Raw genomic sequence first — 27515 nt, forward strand, 5'->3', positions numbered from 1 at the left:
CCCTGATTTCTTCCTCCCACCAATTCCCTGGTGAGTACAGACTCAATTTCCCTGCAGTAAAGAAAAACTCCAACAGGTCTTAAAAGAAAGCTTTATATAAAAAAGAAAGAAAAATAAGTACAAATGTTCTCTCTGTATTTAGATGATACAACACAGGGTCAATTGCTTAAAAGAATATTGAATAAACAGCCTTATTTAAAAAGAATACAAATCAAAGCACTCCAGCACTTATATTCATGCAAATACCAAAGAAAAGAAAACCATAGAACTTACTATCTGATCTCTTTGTCCTTACACTTAGAAACAGAAGACTAGAAAGTAGAGCTACTTCTCCAAAGCTCAGAGAAGGCAGGCAGACAGACAAAGACAAAGACACTCAATTCCCTCCACCCAAAGTTGAAAAAATCCGGTTTCCTGATTGGTCCTCTGGTCAGGTGCTTCAGGTGAAAGAGACATTAACCCTTAGCTATCTGTTTATGACACCACCGCAGTCTTTTGCTGGTACAAAACACTTGTCAGGACCTGGGGCTGATAATAAATGAGCAGAAATCTGCCCTGGTTCCAGTGCAGTCAATAGAGTTTATAAGAGTGGTCCTGGACTCTACCCGAGTCAGAGCTTTCCTGCCAGAGTCCCTTTTTCGTACCATGTCATAGCTCTTCGGTCGGGTAAGGGCATATTTCCTCACCACTGCTCGAGTCTGCTTCAAACTATTGGGCCATATGGCAGCCTGTACATACATGGTCAGACATGTGAGACTTCGCCTTTGACTGCTGTAGGCCTGGCTCGTGACAGTCTACAAACCCATCAAACACAGGCTAGATCATCTGGTGACGATCCCATCGCAGGTCCTGACATCCCTGATCTGGTGGACAGACCCTGGCTGTATGCTGGGTGGAATTCCCTTCATGACTCTGCCTCCTTCAGCAACCCTGATTTTTGATGCCTCTGATCAAGGTTGGGGAGCTCACCGAGGCAGCTTCAGTACGCAAGGCCTCAGGTCGCGAAGTGATTGTCACCAGCACATAAATGTCAAAGAGCTTAAGGCGTATGTCTAGCTTGCCAGGCTTTACTTCCATATCTACAGGGCAAGGTGGTTTGCATTCTTATGGACAATGCCACAGTGATTGTCTACATCAACAAACAAAGTGGAGCTCGCTCATCATCCCTATGTCAGGAGGCTATGCAGTTTTGGGATCTTTGTGTACAGCACAACGTCCTCCCAGTAGCTTCACACCACCCACGAGTCAACAACTCGTTAGTAGATCTCCTTAGCAGGTCCTTCTCATCTCACCACAAGTGGTTCCTTCGCCCGGAAGTGTCCAATATGATTTTCCAAAGGTGGGGGTGTCCCCAGATAGACCTGTTTGCGTCCAAACTGAGCAAGAAGTGCTGGGAGTTCTGCTCAATCCAAGGGTCCGAGGAGGTCTCCCTGTCCAATGCCTTTCTTCTCCAGTGGTCAGAAGGGGTTCTATATTCCTTTCCGTTGATACCACTGATACACAGCATTCTCCTGAAAATAGAGATACAAAGCAAAGGTCCTCATGATAGGTCTGGCATGGCTGGGCCAACAGTTCAGCATGCTGCTGGACCTATGTGTGACAACCCTGTAGACCCTGTCTCTTCTACTGGACTTGCTCTCTCAGAATCAGGGCACTCTTCTGCACCCCAATCTGATACCCCTTCATCTAATGACATGGCTGCTGAATGGCTGAATGCCAACAAGTGGTCCTGTTTGGTGCAGGTTCAGCAAATCCTGTTGGGTAGCAGGAAGCCTTCCACCAGAGCATCTTACCTAGCCAAATAGACATGTTTCGCCTGCTGGATTTAAGAGAAAAGAATCTTCCCCTCCAATTCCCCAATTCAATCTATTCTGGATTACTTGCTCTACCTTAAACAGCAAAGCCTAGCCCTGTCATCGATTAAAGTACATCTAGCGGCTATCTCGGTTTTCCACCCGCTGGTGCAGGGTAAATCAGTATTTTCTCATGAAATAACAATCTGGTTCTTGAAGGGCCTGGAGAGGCTCTACCCTCAGGTGCCTCAGTGGGATTTAAATCTAGCCCTCTTTCAACTCATGAGTCCTCCCTTAGAGCTGATGGCATCCTACTCCTTGCTTCTACTTTCATGGATGGTTGCCTTTCTGGTTTCAGTTACCTTGGCCTCAAGGGATCAGAGCCCTAACTTCAGAATCTCCGTACATGGTATTCTACAAGGACTAGGTCCAGCTGCGTCCTCACCCAGCCTTTCTTCCAAAGGTGGTGTCACAGTTTCACTGCAACCAAGACATATTCTTACCTGTTTTCTTCCTGAAACCTCACAAGTCGAACGAGGAACCTAGGCTACACTCTCTGGACGTTAGGCGGGTCTTTGTCTTTTATATCGAAAGGACCAGACTCTTTGTGGCTATAGCAGATAGAATGAAGGACCTAATGGTTTCCTTCCAGAGATTTCCTCTTGGATAACAGTGTGCATTAGGTTTTGTTACGTACAAGTGGGTGTGTTGCCACCAGCCATAATCACCGCTCATTCTACCAGAGCACAGGCTTCTTCAATGGCATTCCTTGCACATATTCCAATTCAGGATATCTGCAGAGCCGCTACTTGGTTCTCAGTCCATACCTCTGCATCCCACTACGCTATCACTCAGCAAGCCTGGGACAATGCCAGCTTCAGCAAAGCAGTATTGCAAGCCACATGAAAGTGAACTCCAAACCCACCACCAAAGGGTACTGCTTGTGAGTCACCTACATAGAATGGACATGAGCAAGCACTTGAAGAAAAAATGGTTGCTTACCTTTCCTAACTGTTGTTCCTCAAGATGTGTTGCTCATGTCCATTCCACAACCCACCCTCCATCCCCACTGTCGGAGTAGATGGCAAGAAGGAACTGAGAGGGCACAGGGCTGGCGGCAGCCCACATACTGGCACATGAGTGTGGGGCTCCAGGAGGTGCCATAGCCAGCCCTAAGGATACTGCTAAGGAAAAAATCTCAGGCTACCGTTCACGTGGGCATGCACAGACCTACATGGAATGGATTTGAGCAACACTTCTTGAAGAACAACTGTTACGAAACGCAAGCAACTGTTTTTTCCAGTGCACCATGGCCTTAATTTGTGATGCCATGATAAGCAGCAGCTATACCAAGACTCCAAACTCTTGTGTTTCCTTTGCTCCTCGCTCTAGCACTGCCCATCACATCTGTCTTCAGTTAGGACACAGTTCTCCCCATCTATATCCGTCTCTAATCAAGTTTTTCTTGATGTCCAGAGTGACATTTTATGTGGTCCTGTTGGAAAAAAGAGGAAATTGGCTTAACATTGCAGAATGTTTCTTCTTACCATCTGGAATCCAAGGCACAGTAATACAATTTCTCCTTCACCAATGTTCTCTACAGGTGAATTTACAGATTTGGCACTTAGGATGAAAAGTGTATGCTAAAAGGAGTAAAAGAGTTTTGCAGATATCTCTGTAATAGACCTTCTCCAGGGAGGGGCTGAATGGATTCTGTACATTGCGCAACATATACACTATACACAGCGTGCACACAAATATGTGAATATCCATGTGTGAACAGACCATTTTGTGTACATGAGTGCATAGCCCTCACATACATATGCTTCCACTTGCAAGTGTTCACTGCTATATACAATCAACGTTCACACATGTATTCTTGAATATATATTGACTAACACCATCTTGCTGTGTGTCTGACTTACTGTAAGCTTCTGTCAGTTTCTAATATGAACAGAAACGATGGTATAAATAACCCGTATATTTCTGAATCTAGTCACCCTTTTCTCAGATGAAGATGGGCTTAAACTCTTGAGAGTGGCTATGAATTAAATGACAGAGAAACAGATGATTTGCTTATGGTTTTCCTGACAAGGGAGATTTCTCTACCTGTAGTTTGAATTCATTTTAATCTTTCCTATCTGCTTCCTGCAAAATGCTATCATTTCACAGCTAGCTATTATTGGCAAACCCCATGTTGTTTGGGGATCAAAGCACCCTATCTTGGATGGATATTCTGGATAAATACCTGAGTGTTCTCAATACTTTACCAACACTTGTGAGGCTTGTAATGCCAATGAAGTCTCTGTGAATTGGATACTTCTGCTGCAGAGTGGAGTTGCATTCCTGGCCCAACTCTCAAGGACAGCTCCCTCCCTGCCTAAACATTTATAAGGTGTCTATCACTGTAGGTACTGTCTTTTTTTTTTTTTTTGAGATATACCTGTCTCCTAGAACAGACCTTCAGAGGTCATTGAGTCCAGCCCCCTGCCTTCACTAGCAGGACCAAGTACTGATTTTTGCCCCAGATCCCTAAGTGGCCCCCTCAAGGATTGAACTCACAACCCTGGGTTTAGCAGGCCAATGCTCAAACCACTGAGCTATCCCTCCCTATTAATTATTTTGTTCTGGTACCACCCATAACGTACTAGGTTCAACGTAAATCTGATGGAAAGAACAGTCCCAAAAAGTTCATAATTTTAAAAGACCAACAAACTGACACTGACTGTGGAAAGGGACACAAAATACAAGGAAAGTGGTCAAGGTGGTGATTTTTTTTATAGAGTGTTCTCAATTCCTCGACTATTATTAATCAGCTAATTTCTTGTGGGCGTTGTGATGGAAGCTGTTCTTCAGGAGAGATTTAAATGCAGAGAAAGCAATGAGGGAGGGGGTTGTTCCATGCAGGTGGGGCAATGTGGAAGAAAGAACAGAGTCAGTTATGGGAGAGGTGGAGGAATAGGACAGCAAAGCTAGTATCACTGATGGAGGGGAGGAGTTGGAGGCAGCGATGTGAAGAGGCATGGTAGATAAGTAGGAAGAGATAGAGTTATGTCGAGGGTGCTGCCTAGTGATTAGAACAGGGAAATTTGTTTTGATTCTAGCTCTGCTGCTGAGTTGATATGTGATATTGGATATGTGGCTTTTAGTCTCTCTATGACCCAGTTCCTGCATCTGTAAAATGTGGATAGTGCTGCCCTGTGTCACAAGGCTGTGAGCATTAATCAGTTAAAGTTTGTAAAGTGCTTGGAGGCCCTTGGATGGTAGTTGCTAGAGAAGAACGAGCTATTATTAGTTGTTATAAAATGCAACCTCCAGTACAGCAGCACATCTCTGGCAAGGACACCTCTCTCTTTGGGATGCATCTCCCCCTTTGTATTCTGCAGTACAGGAGCACATTCAGCATGGAGAACCCTCAGCATGGAGAACCCTCTCCTCAGGATTCCTTTAGATCCTGCAGTGATCAGATTCCTTTGGAATGGCCAGGTGATGTTTGATTGGGGATGGCCAGTTTCTTCATGCATTTTTCTCACCATTGGAGATTTCTGATTCTTTCATTAATCTTCACTTTTCAGAGTGCAAACTGCTGCCAGGGTCCTGGAAATGTAAATGCTCACCTCTGCACCCAAAATGTGGCGTGATCTCTTTATGAAATATTTAATGTCATATATTGGTAGCCAGGGGCCAATGCAGTGAGAAAATAGATTTGTGTGAAGAAAAGATATCAGCTGAAAACGGGTTAATAACTAGCTTGCACACTCTCCTCCTCCTTCCTTATTTTTCCTTCCCTCCCCCTTCTCTCTTTCTTTAAAGCCTTGACAACAGAGTGAAAGGAGGCGGGGGATGGGCTTAAGAGTTTGGCTCATGTCCTGCACAATTTTTTCCTTTTAATACCAGGAAAGCACCCCAGCCAAAAGTGAGGGGTGGCTCTGGAGAGGCTGCAGCTCTTGAGCAGAGATCACAGGGCAGCAGCATAAAGAGAGCACTCTGTGCTTGTCACCAAGGGAATGAACCTCCTGACTCTCCCCCAGGGCTGATTTCTTTCCTCTCTTTGTGTTTGTTGAAACTCCTCCCCACGGTGTCAGGTTTTCCTGAAGGAAGCTCTTGAACAGAACCTGGAGAAGGATCGGGAAGAGGAGTTGAGGAAAGCAGCTATAGTCATCCAAGCCCACATCTTGGGCTACATGGCAAGGTCAGTGTTCTGGGTTGTCTTTGCGTTTTCTCCATCTGTCTGCTTGCAGTATCCCCCATCCTCTCCTCTATGGTGTTCTCATCAGCACTTCCACTCTTCTGTTCCCCCCACCCTCCAAATCCATTGGCTAGCTGCAAAATCTGTGTTTCTGCTGAATTCCTTGTCTGTGCTATAGCCATTTCTTTGACCACTGCAGCCTCCTCTACCCCCTGCTTCTTACACCCCCCCCAACCTCCGCCCCCACCCCCTAGTGTGTTAAACCTGCTGCTGCAATGACCAGGTCCGTCCACTGATTCTCTGCCTCTTCAGACTCACCTTCAAGGGTCTCCAGAACTCTGCCTCCTCTACCTCTTGGCTTTCAGCTCCCACTCCTCCACTCTTTACCTACTAGCTTCACCTAATGCTCCCTTCATCTCTCCTCTTCCCCTCTCCCAAGTCTGCCTTTATTAGCACTTTCCCCAAGGCCTGGAGCAGCTTCCCTTCTCCTATTGTCCCAGAGGCCTTTCTCTCCTTCTTTAAGTCACTCTTAAGAACTTACTACTTTGGGCTAGTCTTTCACCACTGATCTCTCAGCTGCTCCCTTTTGCCACTACTGCTCCTAATCATAGTAGTGTTAAAGAAAAGCTATTACAGAAGAGCCATCCCCTCTCCTGCCCCTTGAAGCTAATGTAACAGCTGACTCTTTAATGATTGTAGCACATGCTGCTTGCCAAAGTAAAGCAAAATGCTGTTTCCGTGCCTTCCCCTCTTCCCTTGTCTGGGTGCCTGTACTTGCTGTGCAATCTGTGTAAATTAGAGTGTAAGTTCCTCATGGCAGGGACAGTTAAATAATAATAATTAATAATCATAAACCTCCAGATATTTTGGGGAAGGAAGGGAATTATCACATTGTAAAACATAGTTTCTAGGCAGCATTGTGAAGGGAAAACTGCAGTGTCTCTTCTGTGACTTTCCTGGAAAGGAAAGTACCCAGCTAGTGGACTGGGAGATTGGAATGCACACTGTTCATCTAAGTTTAGTCTTCAAATCAAGTGGTGCTGCTATGGTCAAAAGGAAAAATCCTTATACAGCAGCTGGTGGCAAATGAGGCATTGCAGAGGGAGGTAAAGGAGCAGAAAACAGGGAAGATGAAGGTTGGAGAAAGTGAAATTAGAAAACCTTTTTTGTGATGATTTCAGTGTTGCACTGCATCAACATTAGAGAGGCTCCAATAGAAAGGAATTAGTATGGGACAAGTCCAGAAAAGGTTTTAAGTGAGTAAGGCAAAACTAGAGAGTGTTGCCATGTAGCACTTAGAGCTTATCAGTCATCAGGATTATGTAAATTAAGCAAAGTAAGCCTGCCATGAAGAGTTAGATGTTCCAGGATTTTACTGTCATCCTTATCCGTATCTTCAGGAACTTGTTCTGAGAATTGGGGAAAGAGGTCTAAGGAATGAAAGGTTACATGGTTGGCTCTGTACACTCTGCTTTACTTTCCCAGAAGCTCAGGGTATCTGAATCAGAAAATAAACCAAAGTGAAAATGCCCCGTTTTGTTTAGCAGACCTGCTCTCTGTGGGACTCCTAGTCACAGCTGCTGATTCCACCAACTAAAATACGTTTTTACTTTTCTTAGCCCTGCAGGACCTGTGGAGAACTGGGGCTGTAAAATGGGCTGTGTCCCTGTTAGCCTCACAGGACCTGCATGGGTTTGGGGGAGGGAGCCACACTCCGTCCCCATGTGGCTTCTATGACTCTTGGAGGGGGAGCCAAGCTTTAGCCCAGTACCTTGCAGCATCAACAGAATAGGTAACTAAATTCCAGTTGCCAAATCAGGGCCCTTGTCCCCTTTATGTTTTATATCTGAGTACGAGTGAAGTGCAGGATCACTGTATTTCACAGCCCTCCTGCATTGGCTGAAAAAGTTGCCTTTACCTTGGGAAGTGGAGGAAGGTGGGCAGAAGGCTCCAGATAGGGAGTTACAGTCTATTGCCTGTGTATACCTGAGGTCAGGTTAGATTATCATAATGGTCCCTTCTGGCCTTAACCTCTGACAGCAGAGCTAATAGATATTATCAGGAAGAGCACCATGGAGCTGAGTAGGGCCTTGGCATGGTACTCTCAGTAGAGCTTTTGGTAGATGTGTTTTGTAAAAGCCTGTGCCTTTTGTCTATATGCTTTGTCCACCTTAGAGGAGGCTGAGTATGCAGCTGGCCCCACCCTCTGTATGAGGAGAGGCACTGGGGAGAAAAGTGGGGGGAAGAGACAGCCCTCAACCAGTTTATTTAAACTTGCTTCTGTCGCCCTTTCTCCTTCCTTCTCTCTCTGTAGCCTGCACCCAGCTGCTGCTGCTGGCAGAGCCATCCCTTGGGTACGGCGAATCAGGGGGACTGCTCCAGGCCCCGTGCTTTGCGGGGCCCAGCGTTTCGTGAGGAGGTGGGGGGTAGGGTTAGGCAGGAGGGTGAGTGGGGTAAGGAGGTGAACAGGGAGGCAGGCTGGGGGAAGCAAGGAGGAGCCCCATACCAGAACCCCCCTCCCCCCAGTGCCTCCTGCCCACCGGCGGGCCCCACCAGTCAGCACCTCCCCTTCCCTCTCAGTGCCTGCTGCCTGCCACAGATCACATGTTTCGCAGCATCAGGAGGCACTAGGGGGGAGAGGAGCCAGAGTGCAGGGTGGTTTGGGGAGGAGGAGGAACTGGACAGAGGAGGGGCAGGAAGAGGTGGGGTGGGGGCGGAGCAGGAGTTGGAAGAAGCAGGGCAGGGGTGGGGCCTTGGGGGCGAGGGGCAGTGGGGCCTGGGTGCAGCCAGGGGGAGCACTCCTCGGCAGATTAGAAACTCGGTGCCTATGTCCCGCATGCGCCGCTCCCGCCCCTCTTCTTCTTCCCTCCTCCTGCCCCCCGGGACAGCCCTGGCTCTTGGAGCCCTGGTTTCATTGATGTTAATGTAGCACAATCTTAGATGCTTATGCTGGCCCTAGGGGATCATTCTCAGGTTGTGTTTGAAATTTCAAGGTGATTCAGTGACCAGCGAAGTGGATGGTAAGGGTGTTTTCCTCTATAAAGATTCCAGGGGGTCTGTGTGAAGGGCATACAAGTGTGCTAGGCTGGTAGTTTCCCAGAGATGTGCATGTAAGACTTGAGCATGAAACTTCCTTTCTAGTGGGTGACAATTGTCCTTCATCCCCTGGGGATCTCATGCTCATTTTCCCTTTCAACAAAGGCAGACATATTAAAGCAGCTCCAAGAAGGGTCACTTTGGAGACAGGAATAAGGTGTCAGATGCAGGAAAGAGGGCAGCAAGGACAAGAATCTTTGCCTGGTAGAAAGAGAGGGAACGACTTGTGCCCTCTATGGGCACTGGACGTCATTTGTTCAGCACTTTGGTACCCTGGGGAACCATTCCTTAGAAACACGAGAGACGTGACTGTAATAGAAGTAGTCAGGGACTCATGGCCCTTTAACTGTTTGGTTTTGTTTGTAGGAAGAAGTACCGAAAGGCCCTAGTCAGTATAGTGACAATCCAGAAGAACTATCGAGCGCACTTCTGGAAGAAAGCTCTCCTGCGACTGAAGGCCTCGGCTGTTGTCCTGCAGAAGCATTGGCGTGGCCAGCTGGCTCGCAGCCTCTATCGGCACCTACTGCAGCAGGAACAGAGACGGAAACAGGAAGTGGAGAAGAGGAGAAAGCAAGAAGAGGAAGAGCAGATCAGAAGGAAGGAAGAGGAAAGACAATGGCAAGAAGAGGAGGAGCTTAGGAGGAAACTAGAGGAGGAAGAAGAGAAGAAAAGGTACTGGATTTTTTCTCACAGCTTTAGTTATATGGCTGGCCCCTAGTAGTGAATCTGCCAAGGTGTATGACTAGGTGATCAGGAACAGTCAGCATGGATTCACCAAGGGCAAGTCATGCCTGACTAACCTAATTGCCTTCTATGAGGAGATAACTGGGTCTGTGGATGAGGGGAAAGCAATGGATGTGTTATTCTTGACTTTAGCAAAGCTTCTGATACGGTCTCCCACAGTACTTGGTGGGATAATACACACGACTGGAATGTTGGTGTGGATGGGTATAGTTTGCTCAGGAAGGATAGACAGGGGAAAAAGGTAGGAGGTGTTGCCTTATATATTAAAAATGTACACACTTGGACTGAGGTGGAGATGGACATAGGAGATGGAAGTGTTGAGAGTCTCTGAGTTAGGCTAAAAGGGGTAAAAAAAACACGGGTGATGTCGTGCTGGGAGTCTACTACAGGCCACCTAATCAGGTGGAAGAGGTGGATGAGGCTTTTTTCAAACAACTAACAAAATCATCCAAAGCCCGAGATTTGGTGGTGATTGGGGAGTTCAACTATCCAGATATATGTTGGGAAAATAACACCGCGGGGCACAGACTATCCAATAAGTTCCTGGACTGCATTGCAGACAACTTTTTATTTCAGAAAGTTGAAAAAGCTACTAGGGGGGAAGCTGTTCTAGACTTGATTTTAACAAATAGGGAGGAACTCGTTGAGAATTTGAAAGTAGAAGGAAGCTTGGGTGAAAGTGATCATGAAATCATAGAGTTTGCAATTCTAAGGAAGGGTAGAAGGGAGTACAGCAAAATAGAGACAATGGATTTCAGGAAGGCAGATTTTGGTAAGCTCAGGGAGCTGATAGGTAAGGTCCCATGGGAATCAAGACTGAGGGGAAAAACAACTGAGGAGAGTTGGCAGTTTTTCAAAGGGACACTATTAAGGGCCCAAAAGCAAGCTATTCCGATGGTTAGGAAAGACAGAAAATGTGGCAAAAGACCACTTTGGCTTAACCACGAGATCTTGCATGACCTACAAAATAAAAAGGCGTCATATAAAAAATGGAAACTAGGTCAGATTACAAAGGATGAATATAGGAAAATAACACAGGAATGCAGAGGCAAGATTAGAAAGGCAAAGGCACAAAATGAGCTCAAACTAGCTATGGGAATAAAGGGACACAAGAAGACTTTTTAGCAATACATTAGAAGCAAGAGGAAGACCAAGGACCAGGTAGGCCCACTGCTCAGTGAGGAGGGGGAAACAGTAACGGGAGACTTGAAAATTGCAGAGATGCTTAATGACTTCTTTGTTTCAGTCTTCACTGAGAAGTCTGAAGGAATGTCCAATATAGTGAATGCTTATGGGAAGAGGGTAGGTTTAGAAGATAAAATTAAAAAAGAGCAAGTAAAAAATCACTTAGAAAAGTTAGATGCCTGCAAGTCACCAGGGCCTGATGAAATGCATCCTAGAATACTCAAGGAGTTAATAGAGGAGGTATCTGAGCCTCTAGCTATTATCTTTGGGAAATCATGGGAGACAGAGGAGATTCCAGAAGACTGGAAGGGGGCAAATATAGTGCCCATCTATAAAAAGGGAAATAAAAACAACCCAGGAAACTACAGACCAGTTAGTTTAACTTCTGTGCCAGGGAAGATAATGGAGCAAGTAATTAAAGAAATCATCTGCAAACACTTGGAAGGTGCTAAAGTGATAGGGAATAGCCAGCATGGATTTGTAAAGAACAAATCATGTCAAACTAATCTGATAGCATTCTTTGATAGGATAACGAGCCTTGTGGATAAGGGAGAAGCGGTGGATGTGATATACCTAGATTTTAGTAAGGCATTTGATACGGTCTCGCATGGTATTCTTATAGATAAACTAGGAAAGTACAATTTAGATGGGGCTACTATAAGGTGGGTGCATAACTGGCTGGATAACCGTACTCAGAGAGTAGTTATTAATGGCTCCCAATCCTGCTGGAAAGGTATAACAAGTGGGGTTCCGCAGGAGTCTGTTTTGGGACCGCAGCAAAGAATCCTATGGCACCTTATAGACTAACAGACGTTTTGGAGCATGAGCTTTCGTGGGTGAATACCCACTTCCTCAGATGCATGTTTTGGGACTGGCTCTGTTCAATATCTTCATCAACGATTTTGATGTTGGCATAGAAAGTATGCTTATTAAGTTTGTGGACGATACCAAACTGGGAGGGATTGCAACTGCTTTGGAGGACAGGATTAAAATTCAAAATGATCTGAACAAATTGGAGAAATGGTCTGAGGTAAACAGGATGAAGTTCAATAAAGATAAATGCAAAGTGCTCCACTTAGGAAGGAACAATCAGTTTCACACATACAGAATGGGAGGAGACTGTCTAGGAAGGAGTATGGCAGAAAGAGATCTAGGGGTCATAGTGGACCACAAGCTTAATATGAGTCAACAGTGTGATACTGTTGCAAAAAAAGCAAACGTGATTCTGGGATGCATTAACAGGTGTGTTGTAAACAAGACACGAGAAGTCATTCTTCCGCTTTACTCTGCGCTGGTTAGGCCTCAACTGGAGTATTGTGTCCAGTTCTGGGCATCGCATTTCAAGAAAGATGTGGAGAAATTGGAGAGGGTCCAGAGAAGAGCAACGAGAATGATTAAAGGTCTTGCGAACATGACCTATGAAGGAAGGCTGAAGGAATTGGATTTGTTTAGTTTGGAAAAGAGAAGACTGAGAGGGGACATGATAGCAGTTTTCAGGTATCTAAAAGGGTGTCATCAGGAGGAGGGAGAAAACTTGTTCACCTTAGCCTCCAATGATAGAACAAGATGCAATGGGCTTAAACTGCAGCAAGGGAGATTTAGGTTGGACATTAGGAAAAAGTTCCTAACTGTCAGGGTAGTTAAACACTGGAATAGATTGCCTAGGGAAGTTGTGGAATCTCCATCTCTGGAGATATTTAAGAGTAGGTTAGATAAATGTCTGTTAGGGATAGTCTAGACAGTATTTGGTCCTGCCATGAGGGCAGGGGACTGGACTCGATGACCTCTCGAGGTCCCTTCCAGTCCTAGAGTCTATGAGTCTATGAGTATTCTTGCCGGCAAGTTAAAGATGTATGGGCTCAAAGCAGAACCAATCCCCAACTAAATCATCCCAGCCAGGGCTTTGTCAAGCCTGACCTTAAAAACCTCTAAGGAAGGAGATTCCACCACCTCCCTAGGTAACCCATTCCAGTGCTTCGCTACCCTCCTAGTGAAAAAGATTTTCCTAATATCCAACCTAAACTTCCCCTACTGCAAATTGAGGCCATTAATCCTTGTTCTGTCATCTGCCACCACTGAGAACAGTCTAGATCCATCCTCTTTGGAACCCCCTTTCAGGTAGTTGAAAGCAGCTATCAATCCCCCCTCATTCTTCTCTTATGCAGACTAAACAATCCCAGTTCCCTCAGCCTCTATAAGTCATGTGCTCCAGCCCCCTAATCATTTTTGTTGCCCTCTGCTGGACTCTTTCCAATTTTTCCAAGTTCTTCTTGTAGTGTGGGGCCCAAAACTGGACACAGTACTCCAGGTGAGGCCTCACCAATGTTGAATAGAGGGGAATGATCACGTCCCTCAGTCTGGTGGCAATGCTCCTACTTATACAGCCCAAAATGCTGTTAGCCTTCTTGGCAACAAGGTCACACTGTTGACTCATATCCAGCTTCTCATCCACTGTAACCTATAGGTCCTTTTCTGCAGTATTGGCCCCTGCACTCTTTTGTCAGGCAATGGATTTCGTAGTGCAGCATTCCGTTAGGTCCATAGGCATTAAGATTGGTAATCTCTCACCTCTCAGGTCTTGACTATGCTGCTTATGTTGTTATTCTAGTACAGAGTTCCAACATGTTTTGTGAGGCACTCCATGAAATGGAGGCAGAGTTGGCTAAGGTTGGCCTCCGTGTTTTGTGATCAAAGACAAAGTTGCAAAATCTAGGCTCAGGTCCATCCGTGACTCCAGTCTCTTTGAATAATTAAACTATTGAAGCAATCTCCAACTTCTGTTATTTGGGTTCTATACTCACCAATTCCTCCAACTCTCACATGGAGGTTTTCAACTGGATTGACATTGAAGCGTCTGCCATGGGTCATTTACAATCAATGTGGAATCAGCATTATCTCAGCACAACCACCAAGTTCAGGATCTATCTGAGCTGTATCCTTTCTGTAATGTTGTACGATTGCAAAACATGGCAACTCTGCTGCTCAGACTGGGCAAAGCTGGAGACTTTCCGCACAAAATGCCAACGTAGTATATTGGGCATAAAGTGGAATGACTTCATCTGTAATATAGATGTTTACAGTCGTTCCGGTCTACAGACTACTGGGGCCATTGTCCGCAGATGGAAACTTACGCTTTTCAGACATGTCGTGAGTATGCCACAAGAAATTCCAGCAAACACTGTTCTCCAGGTGGCTTGTAAAGTCCGGGATAAAATTCCATCAGCTGAGGGGTGGAGGCAGCCCAGAGGCAGACCCCCTATTACATGGGTGCATCAAGTCTGTTCTGACGTTGGACAGCCTATCAAGCGCTTGTGGCCACGCACGAACGGACCAAATGTTAAATGATTGCTACGGCCGACTGTTCAGCTAAGCATTGAAGAAGAAGGGAATGTTGTTGGGAAGGTGGTGGCATGACCTCTCCAACAATATCTATGTTTCTCAGATCTCTTTGATCTCAGCTGGTTCTTCTGCCAGCCTGAGGGTGGAGTTTGTGTATGACTGAGGCCTGGTTTACACTTGTGGTGGGGATCAATCCAAGTTGTGCAACTTCAGCTTCGTGAATAATGTAGCTAGAGTTGACGTACTTAGATCTACTTACCGCGATGTCTTCACTGCGGTAAATCAACTGCTGATGCTCTCCAGTCAACTCCGCCTGCGCCTTTCACTCTGGTGGCGTACCGGAGTCGACGAGAGAGCACTTGGTGGTCGATTTATCACTTCTTCACTAGACGCGATAAATCAACCCCCACGTTCCGGAGGTAAGTGTAGACATGCCCTAACACACTTCTCCTAATGGTGGATGTTGTCCATGCTGATTATTTTAGAGTATTAGCTGCCTTCAGTCTATCACATTTGAAGGGCTGTTGATATGCCAGTGGACTGTAGCAGGGATTCTGAGTGTTGTTTTAAATGGCTCTGCTCTTTGCCCCTTGAGAGAGCCTTTGGACAACTAGCTAACTCAGCATCACCACCAGGGTGCTCTTAAGTGAGCTCCCAGATGGTTCTGACTCATTAGCCTTCCTATTTAGTTATATATCAACTGCTTAACATTTTCCATTATATAGATTTTGACTTTTTTTTTTTAAAGAACTTTAAGTTCTTTGAGTAATGGTTCCTATGTGTATTCCATAGGTGGGTGCACATGCACGCCATGTGCCGGAGTCTGGAAGCTTTTCTTAGCAGTATCTGTTGACCTGCATGTTTGTTATGTGTCTCCTTGTGTTCCCTGTCAAAGGTATAATATGTAGTGCAGTTTGATGCCTCTCCAGTTCCCTCTTACCGCCATGTGGCCTGAGTCAGAAACCGCTGTTCCTTCACTCTCTTAGGACTAGTCTAAGCTAGAAATGCTACAGTGATACAGCTGTGCTGATGCTTTCTTATCAGCTTAATAACTCCAACTCTGTGAGAGGTAGAAGCTATGTCAGCAGGAGAAGCGGCACACACCGGCCTTGTGCACCTACACCTAAGCGGGTGGAGAGACAATACTTTGTGCTAACTAGGAGGACAGATTTCCTTTTCACCCACCCGCCCCCAGCCTCCCTTGTTGTCCAAGTGGGCTCTGGAATGGGCAAGGCAGCAACCACAAATATCCACTCCTCCGGACAAGATGACTAAGTGGCTAGACTTTCTGGGAAGATTGATTCCGCTGCAGGACTGTAGTTCCACATTGCAAATTATCAGGCTCTGCTAGCAAGTACGACTTTAATAACTATGGTAGGCTAGCAGAGTTCACAGACAAGCTCCCTCCAGAACACCAAGAATGATTCCATGTGCTGAAAGGCAAAAAGAGACTGATCACCAGGGTGGCTGGCTCTCCAGGCAGCAGTGGACGCAGTTGATGCATCTTCTTGAGCTCTAGCCACCGGAATAGTTATGTGAAGAGACTCGGGGCTACAATCTTTCTGCTTCCCTAGGGGTCCGAAATGCGATCAAGGACCTATTTTTTGATGAGAATAATCTCTTCAACAAAAAGATGGATGAATCTTTGCACTTTTTCAAGAATTCCAGATTGACGCTACAGGCCCTTGGCATATATATTCTGGCCCCTAGACTCAGGCAGCAGAAACAACCCTTCCACCTGTGACTGCGCACACCCTACCCTGCCTACTATCAACAAGAGCCCCCATGCCAACAACAATCTTGGAGACCTTACTTTCCTGCCTCTGCCACAACCACCTGCTTGAACCTCTCCCAACCAATGGCCAAAGGACAATTATGATGCAAACCTCCCTCAGTGCCATGTGCGCAGAGGTGCATTAAGATTTATTGGGGCCCTAGGCACAAAGAACGTTTGGTCCTCCCACAACGCCCTTGCCATGGGGACCCGCCCCATTCCTCCTCTCTCCATTCCCCTTTCCTTCCCTCCACCCCACCTCCCTTCCCCACTGCATCTGTCTACCATTCACCCCTTCCCCTTCCCCCAGTGCCTCTTGCCCCCACCCCACCCCCTTTCCCCACTGCTGCTTCCCTCCCCGCCCAACCCTCTTCCCCATTGCTTCTTCCTGACACCGCTTCACCCATTCCCCTCCCCTCCCTCCCTCATTCCCCTTTTCTTCCCCTCACCCCACCTCCCTTCCCCACTGCCTCTTCCCCCCCCACAGAGCAACTCAATGCTGGCAGAAATGAGGGGAGCAATGGCATGTGATCCCACATGCATTCCCCACACCTCGCCCCGTGGGGGGGGGCATTGCCCTCCCCAAACTACATCCATCCCATCTCCCGACACTGCAACCTCTGTCTCCCCTGAGCTGAGCTCCCTCTGCCCAGAATGGGACTCATCTGCCCTGCAGCACCCCCTGGAGCACCTCCTGACTTGAAATGGTTTCCATTAGATACAGATTTTATAGTTTGGTTCGAAGGCTCACAGCATCCTCACTATAAATATTGTTCCTGCACCCCAGCCTGCAGGAGCTAGCAGTGACCACGCTTTGCTCCCTGCTCTCACCTGCCCCAAGGCAGGTTTCTTTTGTTAAAAGGGCTATGTCCTCTCACTTTTAAGAGTGGAGGAACCGTGGCCCCCCTGACCCTCCTCCCGCAGTTTCAGTGCCCCAGGCTCCCAGATCCTCCACCTGCCCTGGGGGAGCAGGGACAGGGCTGGTCTCCACAGCCCAGCCCCCTGCCCAAGGCAGGTGGAGGGTCCGGATGCCCCCACAGCAACCCGAGCTACTTGGGTGGCTCTGGCTTACAGCCTGGGTGGGGCCCTGGGTGGGGAGCAGAGGAGAAGAGTGTGTGGTCAGAGTTCCAGAACTCCTAGGGGCCCCCAAATTGGCCAGGGCTCCTGGGCATGGGCCCTGTTGGCCCGTGTGGTAATCCGCCACTGCACCCGTGCCCTATGTCATCTTTGGGGTGATGCTCTTCTCCCCCCCTGGACTGGCAACCTCTGCTTTGCCTTTCCCCTCATTTGCTCCTCCCACAAGTGCTACACAAGATTCGCCAGGACAGAGCCAATATCATCCTCATAGCCCCTTTCTGGCCCAGCTGTTCTGGTTCGCAGACATCCTCAGATTCTGGCTTCTGCACACTACTAGATCTCCTCACACAAGAATAAGGGAGACTCAGTCATCCCAATCCAGACCTCCTTCACCTCACAATCTGGTATTTAGATGGGCATCAAGTATGGACTGTGCATACGCTGCCTCGGTTTGGCAAATCCTCGTGCAAAGCAGGAGAGAATCCACCAGAGCCTGCTACTGAAAGTGGAGAGGTGTTGACCCGCACTACCTATTATATCCTCGGTGGGGAATACAAGGAGATGCACAACACACATGTGCGTCAACGGACACTGCTAAGAAACACTTCTAGACTCAGGTGCTTGGTAGACATGTGCTTCTATGTGTGGAATAAGATAGGGACCACATATCTCTAAGAACTTCCAATTGTAGGTAAGTAACCTCATCTGCATGATTTTTAATCCCCCTGTAAATTTGATCATAGATTCCAAGGCAGAAGGGAGCACTGGAATCATCTGCTGTGATGTCCTATATAGCACAAGCCATAGAATGTCCCCAAAAGAATTCCTATCTTTTAGAAAAACAGCCAATCTTGATTTAAAAATTGCCAGTGATGGAGAACCCACCACAACCGTCAGTAAATTGTTCCATTCATTAATTACCCTCATAGTTAAAAATATATGTCTTATTTCCAGTCTGAATTTGTATAGCTTCAGCTTCCAGCCAGTGGATTGTGTTCTACCTCTCTCTGCTAGATTGAAGAGACCATTATTAAATATTTGTTCCCCATGGAAATACTTAAAGACTGTGATCAAGTCACCCCGAACCTTCTCTTTGTTAAGCCAAATAGATTGAGCTCGCTGAGTCTGTCAGATAAGTCATGTTTTGTAATCCTTTAATCATGCTTGTGGCTCTTCTCTGAATCCTCTCCAATTTATCTACATCCTTTTTTATCATTACCTGTTAGGTTGATCATTACCTGTTAGGTCCATGCCCTCTGGGGCACTTGGCATTGGCCACTGTCGGTAGACAGGATACTGGGCTGGATGTACCTTTGGTCTGACTCAGTATGGCCGTTCTTATGTTCTTAACCTTCTTGAACTGTGGGCACGAGAAATGGACACAGGCTTCCAGCAGCAGTCACACCAGTGCCAAATATAGTGGTAAAATAACTTCTCTATTTCTAATCAGGATTCCCTTGTTTATGCATCCCAGGATCCCACTAGCTCTTTTGGCCACAGTGTCCTACTGGGAGCTCATGTTCAGATGATTAGTGTTCATGACTAATGCTGCGAGTTTGTCACAGTGCTCACCTTGGGGGGGCTCCCCAGAAGCGTCGACATCCCTCGGCTCATAGGGGGAGGTGTGGCCAGGGGGTTCTGCGTGCTGCTTCCGCTGGCCGGCACCGCCCTGCAGCTCCCATTGGCCGTGGTTCCCAGCCAATATGGGAGCTGCAGAGCTGGCAGTCAGGGAGGAGGCAGCGTGCAGAGCTGCCTTGCCGTACTCTGCCTAGGAACTGAGGGATATTGCTGCTTCCAGGGAAGCGTGGAGCTGGGTAGGGAGCCTGCCAGCCCTGCCAACACTCCCCCAGCACCAGTGGGGGTCCCAGGCCCCCCCAGTATCCTTGGCACCTCCCTGGGCCATCCCCCCAAGCACTCGTGGCACCCCCAGGCTGTCTTCCCAAGCACCCACGGCACCCTTGAGCCGCCCCCCTCCCCAAGATTTAGTCAGGATATGTAGTACAAGTCATGGACAGGTCATGGGCTGTGAATTTTTGTTTGCTGTCCATGACCTGTCCATGACTTTTACTAAAAATACCTGTGACTAAAACATAGCCCTTTATTCATGACCCCCAAATCTTTTTCAGAGTCCCTGCTTCTCATTATGGAGCTGACAGCAACTAATACTGCGTCTTGTGCTTTATCTGTTACGACACTGAGCCATAAGCATTCAAGATCATTTTCTTTTGAGTTATCAGTGATTTGGAAACAGGTAATGCCGTTTTTGACATAGCGTGCTGCTTCCCCTTCATCCTTTCTAAATAGGTCAGAACCATTTATTGTAACATTCCAGTCATGCAAATCAACCACTAGCTTTCAGCAATACCAACCAAATTGAATTTATGCTCATGAATAAGCAATTTCGTTTCTTGTTTGTTACCCAGGCTCCTAGCACTGGTATATGGGCAATTAAAGAATTGCTTCTCTTTGTGTCTTTTGGTTCTCAGATTGGGCTAAGTTTTATAAATCACCATTTCCTGTCTGTTTTGCTTGGTATAAGTTGTTGTGGGAAGACTGCTGAAATCCTCCATACTCATTACATCAGCACTACGCATGCACTGTCCCGGATTCTTGCTCAGCATGCCACATGCAGCTGAGCCTCTAGATGGACACATGCCCAATGGCTGGGGTGGCTGCTTTCTCCCAACAAAGTACTGTTTGCCTCAGGAGATGGTGCACCGGGCTGGGAACCAGGAGATTGACACTTTGGGTTTTACTTTTTGAGCTCCCTGGTATTAATTCAGTGTCATTTACAGTCTTTATTATTGAGCAAGGTCCCATATGCCACTGAGAGGTTATGCAAGCTGAAAATATAACCCAGTTTGCTAGCGTGGAAGGGTCTAGTCCTAGCCACTTAGCAGAGTGCTTAGATTTGGCAGGTTCTGTCTGAGACACTGTGTTGCTATGTCAAGTGCTAAACGAACACAGGCTTAACTATGGGATTGCCATGGCTCCGTCATATATTAAAAAAAAGAGAAACTGCAATTGTGCACATAGAGCCTGATCTTGGAAATCAGTGGAAAAACCTTCCATTGACCACAGTGGCTTTAGCTCAAGACCATAATGAGTCTATGTAATCCTGCCGCCTTGTCCTTTCAGCCCCACTCCATTTGATCCTATTTCCTGATTTACCTCAAAGTAAAGGATACACGTGCCAGGATAGGCCATGCCAAGCGTGCTTGGTGGTTTTACTAAATCAGCTTTATCACAGCAGCATTGCTTCACCCTTAACCATGGAGAGATGATTCTCCGTAATTTCTGTTAAAATACTCAGGTGATCTGGGTCTGTCACTTACTATTGTCTTCTTTTGAACAGAGAAAAAGAGCAGCTGAATGCTGTACTCCAAGTGGCTCAGGTAAGTTTAATTGTTCATTCCTTTACCGTGTCTCCTCTTGGGACCTTCTGTAACTCAGGCTCCTCTGCTGGTTGCCTTCACTGACTATGCTTTTTCTTGAAATATGCACCTTTATTTTACTGTGATAAAACATGTTAGAAAAACTCCCTATGAAAGCATTCTTTTCCTTCTTAATCTGCAGGTGCCTGACCACAGCAGAATGGTTGTCTAGTTAACATGGCATGTTCATGGTTTTAGTATCCTCTTGCATAGTTCCTATCTAGACATTTCAGGGTTAGGCAGGTTGCATCCTGTTTTATCTCTGATGGTGAACTTATTGCACATGACCTTTTGATGAGCTGCATTGTCAGTCCATTTTGCTATATTGTTGCCTGCAACAATCAAAACAAAGGAAAAGTGGAAAGGAGTTAGAACTGCTATGAATCTCCACCTTATCATTGCCAGTCTAACCATTCAAGGTTCTAGCAACATAACTGAGCGTGTTGAACAAGCTGATTGTAAAAACAACTTGTTATTTTCTGGTCTCCCTTCCTTTATCTTCTTCAGCTAATCCTGGTTCGTCAGCTCAGCATAGATGAGAGATCCAAATGAAATAACTTTTTAATGCACATACTAAACTAGCAAAAAGCAGGATCTAAATAACAGTTTGAGTTTTAATCCAAGCAGGCACTGAGAGGGAAGGAAGAGACCACTGTGGAAGGAAGAGACCACCTACTTGGCTGCACTGTCATATTTGTGTGGAACTACGTGGATTTACATGATACCTTTAATATTTATTGCAGACCCATCAATAATCATTTTCCAGCTCATAGGAGGGCAAGAGGGGGGCCCTGTTTATCTCCAAACTGTCATAATGTTTTCTAGTCTCCTTCGTCATCTGTATGTTGTGGTGCATTTCCTGGAATTTTCCGTCATCTCTACCATACTTCAGTGTGGATAGCAGGTGAATAGGCCTGGTCCTCTAATAAAGCAACTCCAGTGAGGCTACAGAGCAGCTGAGAAATTCAGAGCTATATGCCTTGACTGGAGATACCACAGCTCTGTATTGGAGTGGGAGGGAGAAATGCATCCCCACCTCCCTGCAAATTACTTTGACAGAGACCTGACACTTATATTGGAATCCTCAACCTAGAAAGGAGGTGACCGGAAGAAAGAGAGTGAGTAAAGATGTGGTAATTACCCTTGTGGCTTTTGGCCTACAGATGTCCAAGGGATGCAGAGTGGGAAAAGCAGAAAGGATTCATGCAGTGGCTTCTTATAGAGGGGAAGTGAGAATACACAACAGGCGTGTTCCTGTGGGGAAGAGAAATTGGAGGACCCAGGAAGGCAGCCCCTCTATAGGTTTGAGCTCTTTAATTTGATACTGGCACAATTTCTTTAAGGTGGAGGTGTTAAGGACTCAGGAGGAGGAGCTCCCACTGCAGGAAGAGGAGAGAAGGCAGATGGAGGAAATCCTAAGGCTGGAAAGGGAGATTGAGAAGCTACAGCAGCAACAGAAGGTAGATCACGTGTCCATCACCTGCGAAAACACCAAGAATGAGATTAACCGGCAGCGAGAAGAGGAGATCCAGAGGCTAGAGAAAGAAGCATCCAGGGTTGCTCAAGAGTTCTTGGAACTACTGGATTTTGGAAACCTAGATGAAAGCGTGCAAAGCCTAGAACATTCACTCTCCAATGACGGAACCCTCAACATTGACTGCAGCCTTGTGGCGCCTCTGGCTGAGGAGGAAGTAGATGAAGGCTTTCATGCTGATGATGAGAGGCTCTCTGTCCCCAGCCTGGTTGTTTTGGATCAACACTGCACCAAAACCAGCGACAACTCCACTGAGGAAGACACATATATGAATCTACCATTTCTGAGAAGGGGTGAGGTGGAGGTAGACAGTACTACAGATCATCTTGTGGAAAGCCCCGAGGAGCACAGTGCTCCCTCTGACACCACAGAAAGTATTTACAACACAGTCTCAGAAATCCTGAGGAGTAACAGTGGGGAAATGGGAGAGCCAGTTTACAGCTTCCCACCAGATGTGGAGTCTGACTATGATCACGAGGAGTTTGATGGTTTAGGAGATACTGGCAGCACCTTGGCTGAGCCCCTAAATGGTGAGGAGATCTTGAGGCGTTCCCATGGTACCAGCATGGACTCCAGTCGTGGCAGCCTAGACTCGGTAAGAATTTTTGCATTTAGCTGAAAGCCAGTTTTGCTTTATTGGCATTTTTGACCTTTGCCTTTTTAATGCATATCAGACCCCTGCTTTCATTTTTTGGTGTCTCACTTTGAGTGCAGTTATTAGTAGATAATACTCTCTTAGCCCATCTCCTGTTATATAGGAGGTCAGAGTGATCAGTTCTGATTTAGAAGCCTAAATATAATTTTCAAAATGAATTTAGGCACTTAAGAGCCTGTCCATGGGATTTAGCCTCCTAAGTGCCTAAATCCATTTTAAAAATGAGATTTAGGCTCCTTCATCAGCACCACAACTCCTACATGCTTGGGCCTTAGTTGTCTGTAAAATGGTGATGTTACTTCCCTAGCTTCCATGGGTATTTTGAGGATAAATACATTAAAGATGCCTTAGATAGATAAATCACGCTGTTGAGACCAGTGCCTTGTGGTTGAACTACATCTTATCTGTTAGAAAGATATCCTGTCTCTATTTAAGGACTCCAGTGAAGATTGATTTACCACTTCCTATGCTGTTCTGTTCCAGTGATTCTTTACATACGCTTTTTAAACATTGCATCATATTTCCAGTTTGAATTCTTCCAAATTCAACTTCCAGCCCTTGGACCTTGTTATGGTGTTTTTATTAAAGGACCCCATTATGTCTGATAACTTCTCTTTGTGTAGGTTCTTAGATGGTGATGAAATTGCTTTTTACCTACTCTGTAATACACTAGTTTTAGTTCTTGAAGCCTTTTATTGTAAGGTGGGTTTTCCAGATCTTCAATAATTCTTGCAGCTCTTACTTGAGCCCTCGCTATTCTTTCACATCCTTGTTAAAATGAAGACAGTAGAACTGGTCACAGTTTTCTAGCAAGGGCTTTACCAGTGCTGTATACAGAGGCAGTTTCACCTCCCTACTGCTTCTTGGTAGTTCCCTGTTTATAATCCAACCCTTTTTACAACAGCATAACACTGGAGTTTATGTTCAGTTGGTTATACATAAAGACCCCTAATTCCTTTCCAGAATAAATTCCCTCATCCTCCAATTACAGCCTATGTTCTTTAAGAACATAAGAATGGCCCTACTGAGTCAGACAAAGGTCCATCTAGCCCAGTATCCTGTCTTCTGACAGTGGCCAATGCCAGGTGCCCCAGAGGGAAAGAACAAAACTGGTAATCATTGAGTGATCCATTCCTTGTCACCTGTTCCCATGTATCACCTTGCATTTGGCTGTATTGAAACACTCTTGGTCATGCTCATGTTACTATAACCCTCTGACCCAGAGGTTACAGAGGTGCTTGATGTCACTCACTGAAAGTTTTGGCCTTGGGCTCTTAAAAAAGGTTAGTACTACAGTGGGCCTCAAGCCCACTTAAGTGCTATATTTCATTTTCATAGAGTCAGAGTTTAAGTTGAGAAGGAACCTTAGATCATCTAATGTGATGTCCTGTATAGCACAGGCCAATAATTTTCACCCAGATACCCATCTATTAAACTCAGATGCTTTAGATTAAAGCATTTCAGGTCTCAGGAGATTTAACTGTGCCACAGGGAGAGGATGGGAGAAACTAAGGTACCATCAATGCCCAAGGCTTCTGCAATGGTAAGGAAAGGTGCCCAGATGATCCTAGCAGTGAACCACGTCTCATGTTGCAGAGGAAGGGGAAAAAAATCCCAAGATCCTAGCCAGTCTGAGCTGAGGGGAAATTCCTTCCCAAGCCCAGATCTGATGATCAGCATGATTCTGAGCATGTGAGCAAGAAATATCAGTCAGGCATTTAGAAAGAGAATTCCCTACAACCTCAGAGCACTGGTCTAGCTTGTCCAGTGTCTCCTGTCTAGTGATGGCCAATCTGTGATGCTTAAGAGGAAGGCAAAACAAAACAAAACATCCGAACCCCAAACCCACCAAAACTAAAAACCACACCTCACAACAGCAAAACACATCTAACCAACTGTACATCAGATCGTTTCCTTCTTGTTTTCCCCTGGTCGTCCTGTGTCCTACCTAGCCACAGGCCTGTTTTCCACAGTCCCTTTCTTGGGCTGAGTGTTCTCTACCCCAGACCCTCCCCCTGTAGAGGTCTGCAGGTCTCTACTCCAGAGCAGATCTTGCTATATATATAGTCCCTATTCTAGTCACATTGTTCCTCTGTCACATGATTTGGGACTATACCGCCCATCAATCCCTCTGGGGCCCTGATCTCTGACTTCTCTTGTCTTAAAGTGCTGAGCTCCAATAAAAGGCATGCTGGCAATACCTTCCCTTAAAGGGGGATCACATGCACTGTTATAATCAGGATAGCCTTAAAAATACTTTCTTCTGTTTTTGCCCTTCTTTAATACTAACTTGGCACCCAAGTTTCTAAACTGCCTTAGATTTCCCCTTATTATTGCCATCCCCACTTTCCTTACCCCTCAACCTTCTCCTGCTTTCAACACTACCAAATTTGGGTTCTGGCAGCACTGCATACTTGGTTAGAAAGTTGCACAGTACTCCATGAATTTGTCATTGATGTCCATCAGTTTTAGGATAGATGTAATGATAGAAGTGTTGCATCTTCCCACCACACCTGAGTGGCAGCAGCAGCTGCTCAAGCTTCTAGGACCTTGGTTCCTTCTGGTGACCCTGTGCTGCATTTTTCTAGTAGTGCTCAGCAGAACCAGTCTTCTGGTGCAGCTACTGGGCAGAAGCTTTAATCTGGACTCCTCTCGCTCTCCATGCTGCAGTTTTAGAGCAAGAGTGAAGGAATACTATGTCAGAGCTATAGATCCTAAGCTTGAAGTAGTGTGCCAAGCAGACCCCCACCCATCCCTAGGTCTGTGGGGAGGGGGACATGAAGATCCCAGCTCAATTCCCCCTCCCAAGGCCATGGGAGCAAAGATCCCAGTAGCTATCCTCTGGCTTGATGGGGAAGGGTGATGCTTGCCCCCACCAGCCTGAGGGCCTTCTAGAGCCCAGAAACCAGCAAGAGCCGAGCAACAGCAGCAGATGCAGGGGCCCACAAAGAGGTGGAGGTACAGCAATAATTGATTTTTAATGCAGTGAGCAAGAAGGAGAGTGAATGAGAGGGGAAAGGGTGAGAAAGAAGATCAGGGAGAGTGAATGGCAATGGCAGAGAGCGAGAAGAGGAGAGAAGTGAATAGAGAGCGCATGCAGTTTGTGGGAGGATGAAGGGGCTGCCTTCATCAGTTTTAAACTCACATTTAGTCAGAGTGAACATTATTCAAAACAGAGCAATCAGGATCTGAAAATGCTTAGCACTTCATTCTGGCTGAGGTTCCACTGGTAGCCAATTGGACCATAGACTTGAATAAACAGTGACCTGTTATTTCTCAGTAGCTGTCCAATGATTGTACTGATAGATCTGTGTACTAACAAGCTACCGCCTTTGAAATTATCAATGAACAGACCCACAGCAAATATACTCTTCGAACTCTCACTCTTACCACGGATGGGGATAGAACATCAGAAATTGAGGCAACCATCTTTGTTGTGGGCATATGGTTGTAGTTCTGAGGACAATTCCCAAAGAAAGCAGAAAGACTTACAGTAGCCAGTCAGTGTGCTGGAAAAGAAGCTAAATGGCATATTATAATTTTCTGTGTTTTGGGCCTTAGAGTTAATTTAGCCAAGGATATGCTTATTACCTGATAATCAGGAAGCAATTATAGGAGTTTAGGAACTGCCATACTGAATAAGACCAGTACTGCACCTAGTCCAGTTTCCTCTCTCTGGCCTGGTCTACACTACGTGTTTAAACCGATTTTAGCAGCGTTAAACCGATTTAACGCCGCACCCGTCCACACTACGAGACCCTTTATATCGCTATAAAGTGCTCTTTTAATCTGTTTCTGTACTCCTCCCCAATGAGAGGAGTAGCGCTAAAATCAGTATTACCATATTGGATTAGGGTTAGTGTGGCCGCAAATCGACAGTATTGGCCTCCAGGCGGTATCCCACAGTGCACCACTGTGACCGCTCTGGACAGCAATCTGAACTTGGATGCAGTGGCCAGGTAAACAGGAAAAGCCCCGTGAACTTTTGAATTACATTTCCTGTTTGCCCAGCGTGGAGCTCTGATCAGCACGGGTGGCGATGCAGTCCCAAATCCAAAAAGAGCTCCAGCGTGGACTCTACAGGAGATACTGGATCTGATCGCTGTATTGGGAGACAAATCTGTTCTATCACAGCTCCGTTACAGAAGACGAAATGCCAAAGCGTTTGAAAAAAATCTCCAGGCTACACAGTGCTGTGTGACAAGCGTAACGGAAAGCCAAAGAATCAAATGGACGCTCATGGAGGGAGGGAGGGGGTACTGAGGACTCCAGCTATCCCATAGTCCACAGCAGTCTCCGAAAACTGTTTGCATTCTTGGCTGAGCTCCCAGTGCCTGTAGGTTCAAACACATTGTCCAGCGTGGTTCAGGGTATAGCTTGTCAATTTATTCCCTCCTCCCACCACGTGAAAGAAAAGGGAAAGAAATCACTTCTTGACTTTTTTCAATGTCACCCTATGTCTACTGAATGCTGGTGGTAGACGCTATGCTGCAGCAGTGAAGAGCAGTATCTGCTCCTCTCCCCTCCCTGGTGGCAGACGGTACAATATGACTGCTATCCGTCGTCACCATCAGCCCATGAGTGCTCCTGTCTGGCCTCAGGTGAGGCTGGCCGGGGTCGCCTGGGTAAAAGTAGGAATGATTCCTGGTCATTCCCAGTAGCTGATACAGAATGGCTGGTAACCGTCCTCATCAT

At 46.3% G+C, this 27515-nt stretch overlaps 1 protein-coding gene across 4 annotated transcripts in view; it reads left to right on the forward strand.

Annotated features, from left to right (window-relative positions):
* LOC127059028 (unconventional myosin-X-like) overlaps positions 1 to 27515 on the forward strand; it is a 202116-nt gene that overhangs the window by 99301 nt on the left and 75300 nt on the right. For all 4 annotated transcript variants that reach the window (XM_050969637.1, XM_050969640.1, XM_050969639.1 and 1 more), the window contains 4 exons: positions 5879 to 5985; positions 9445 to 9750; positions 20553 to 20592; positions 21975 to 22760. In XM_050969637.1, coding sequence (XP_050825594.1) covers positions 5879 to 5985; positions 9445 to 9750; positions 20553 to 20592; positions 21975 to 22760 — 1239 coding nt within the window. The remainder of the gene's footprint in view (positions 1 to 5878; positions 5986 to 9444; positions 9751 to 20552; positions 20593 to 21974; positions 22761 to 27515) is intronic.

Source organism: Gopherus flavomarginatus, chromosome 10 (assembly GCF_025201925.1).
Source record: "Gopherus flavomarginatus isolate rGopFla2 chromosome 10, rGopFla2.mat.asm, whole genome shotgun sequence".
Taxonomy (NCBI): Eukaryota; Metazoa; Chordata; order Testudines; family Testudinidae; genus Gopherus; species Gopherus flavomarginatus.